The 2,665-nt window shown below is 44.9% G+C and overlaps 1 protein-coding gene across 1 annotated transcript; it reads left to right on the forward strand.

Annotated features, from left to right (window-relative positions):
* Window positions 1-816: 816 nt before the first annotated feature.
* On the forward strand, window positions 817-2,184 carry LOC124114538. Its single transcript, XM_046475165.2, has 3 exons — window positions 817-934; window positions 1,101-1,203; window positions 1,431-2,184. The coding sequence occupies exons 2-3, from the start codon at window positions 1,119-1,121 to the stop codon at window positions 2,135-2,137; spliced, it is 792 nt and encodes a 263-aa protein (XP_046331121.2). The 5' UTR covers window positions 817-934; window positions 1,101-1,118; the 3' UTR covers window positions 2,138-2,184.
* The last annotated feature ends 481 nt before the right edge of the window (window positions 2,185-2,665 follow it).

Raw genomic sequence — 2,665 nt, forward strand, 5'->3', positions numbered from 1 at the left:
GTTTGATAACAGGGTCCGTCATCTACACAATTTTATTATGCCCAAACAAAGGGAATTAACTGTGGATGATTTAAACATATGTCCGACAGAGTTACTTACCTTTGACCGCAGCTGAATGCTTGCAACACAAGGCATTATTATCACAACAATGAAATACAATCTGCAATCACTGTTTAAACATTTCCTTGTTGTTTTTCCGTCTTGTTTACTTAATGATGGTTCCAATGACACAGAAACATAGTGTGTACATGACAGGAACGGATCCAGGATTTAAAAAAACCGCGGGGTTTCCTCTCCCCGACACCCCCAACAAACCCTCCCCCAGATCCACCACTGCATGAATATGAAGTAAAGCAAAGGCACGAAGAGCAACATTCGTCACCACTCGCCTCTTTCCGTAACCTGCAAGAAGACTCGCCTCCCTCATTCGTCACCACTCGCCCCTTTCCTAACCTGCAAGAAGACTCGTCCCCCTCATTCGTCACCTCTCGCCCCTTTCCGTAACCTGCAAGATGACTCGCCCCCCTCATTCGTCACCGCTCGCCCCTTTCCGTAACCTGCAATATCGTCTTGTCCCGGAATAACATGAGTTGGTCACGAATGGAAGAGCAATACATCATTGCAGCGAGAGGGAAAGCCCTAACATGTACTGCCTATTCTTTATTTACTTATATTTTCTCCAAGCCAAATTTCATCAAGATGGACTGTGTGATACATTCAGAACATCCACGTACAGAGGTTCGCCGAATGACAGAAAGTACTGCAACGGAAACGTCCGATGTTTCGGTAGTTATGACGTCACTATGAGTATTATGACGTCACGCTATTGTCCGTCATTGTCTAAGCAATACTGCAGCAGCAACAAGACACGGATCACGTCTCTCGAGTTTTATGCCGCTACGGAAATATTCTACAGTCGACAAGCGTCTCAAAGGTAAGATAATGCAACAATGTATTGATTATGTATTAAGTCATGTCATGAAAATCGAACTTCAGTTCTAATCCCCATTTGTCCTGAGCTATTTGTTATATACATGGTCCTGTTTGATCAAGTAAAATACATCTTTCAAATCTCATATAAATACTATACTTGTTTCCAGTCATTCGCGGAGACCAAAATGCCGGTCGTCGGACTGTCGAAGTCCGAATGTGAGGGGTTCGATCCCGAGGTGGCGGAATGTTTTGCTACTACAGAACCAATAGGTAGGTTTTCTATGATATAAGATTTTAAACATATTCGAATCTAAAGTAAACTATCAACGTTGATTCCGAAACCAATTTGTTTCTATCAATTTGCCTTAATCAGGGTTCACAAAGACCGCGTGTTTCCCAACCAGTCAAAAAATACTCAGTTCACTACATAAACATGATTTTGTCAAACAGTGTCAGGTATGAAAGAGTAATGTATTTACTATTTGTATATATTTCAGAATTTCATGATTCGGCTCCAAAGTTTGCCACAATCAAGCCAACTCCCATCCGCCCCGAGCCGAGGGACTGTGTTCAGGAGGACAAACACGCCAAGGAGCACGAGCTCCACGTGCAGCTAAAGGATGTCCTGGCCGTTCATGATTCGGCTCCAAAGTTTGCCACAATCAAGCCAACTCCCATCCGCCCCGAGCCGAGGGACTGTGTTAAGGAGGACAAACACGCCAAGGAGCACGAGCTCCACGTGCAGCTAAAGGATGTCCTGGCCGAGGCGAACAGTCTCCGCGCTGACCTCCGAGATGCTGGACTCCGTATTCATTCTCTGGACATGAACAACCTCCATCTTCAGAAACAAGTTAGACAACTCTCGGACCAGAAAGTCTCCCTCGGGGAGCAGGCGTATGGCTTGGTGAAGGAGGTGGACATGTTGAAAGGAAAGGGACTTCCTGCACATGTAGCAGGCGGCGAAGGTGTTGGACTTTCCCAGACCACGTGCTCGGATCACGTGCAACAATCAAACAGTGTGTTGCGTCATAGAAAGGACAATATCCCCAAAGGGTGCCATCATGAACTCCCTCGACGTAATATGTCCTCAAATGACGACGTAATATCAAGCTCAGCCCATTCATCTGAAAACAACGAAAATGTTCAGAGGTCGAACTCGTTTTTTAGTCGTTTGAGCAAACTTTTTAGAAGAAACAAATTTTAATGTATGTCAATGTTTGTTTATAAATCAAAATGAAACTTCAAGAACCACATCTGTGTTGTTTTATTTCACATCAACTGTTGCTTTTCATTCAGCCAATCTACTAAGGTATGAGGGGTAGTGGGGTAGCCCAGTGGTTAAAGTGTTCGCCCGTCACGCCGAAGACCCGGGTTCGATTCCCCACATGAGTACAATGTGTGAAGCCTATTTCTGGTGTCCCCCGCCGTGATATTGCTGGAATATTGCTAAAAGCGGCGGAAAACCATACTCACTCACTCACACTAAGGCACGTGTCTAATCACAACGTTGTTGATTACCAATAAAGATTCGGGTTAGAATTGGTTTCCAGCAACCCATACTTGTCGTAAGAGGCGACTATAACGGGGTCGGGTGGTCAGGAACTCTGACCTGGTTGATGCACGTCATCGTTTCCAAAATACGTGGACCGATGCTCATGATGTCAATCACTGGATTATCTGGTCCAGACTCGAGTTTATACAGACCTCCGTCATATAGCTGGAATATTGCTGA

The sequence above is a fragment of the Haliotis rufescens genome, unplaced genomic scaffold, assembly GCF_023055435.1.
Source record: "Haliotis rufescens isolate VD_foot unplaced genomic scaffold, xgHalRufe1.0.p SCAF_2, whole genome shotgun sequence".
Taxonomy (NCBI): domain Eukaryota; kingdom Metazoa; phylum Mollusca; class Gastropoda; order Lepetellida; family Haliotidae; genus Haliotis; species Haliotis rufescens.

What these genes read in the sequence shown, in the direction of transcription:
- LOC124114538 (XM_046475165.2), top strand. Translation starts at nt 1,119, where the DNA reads ATGCCGGTCGTCGGACTGTCGAAGTCCGAATGTGAGGGGTTCGATCCC. An exon ending in TGCTACTACAGAACCAATAG is followed by an intron (nt 1,204 to 1,430) that starts GTAGGTTTTCTA and finishes TATATATTTCAG; the next exon opens with AATTTCATGATTCGGCTCCA.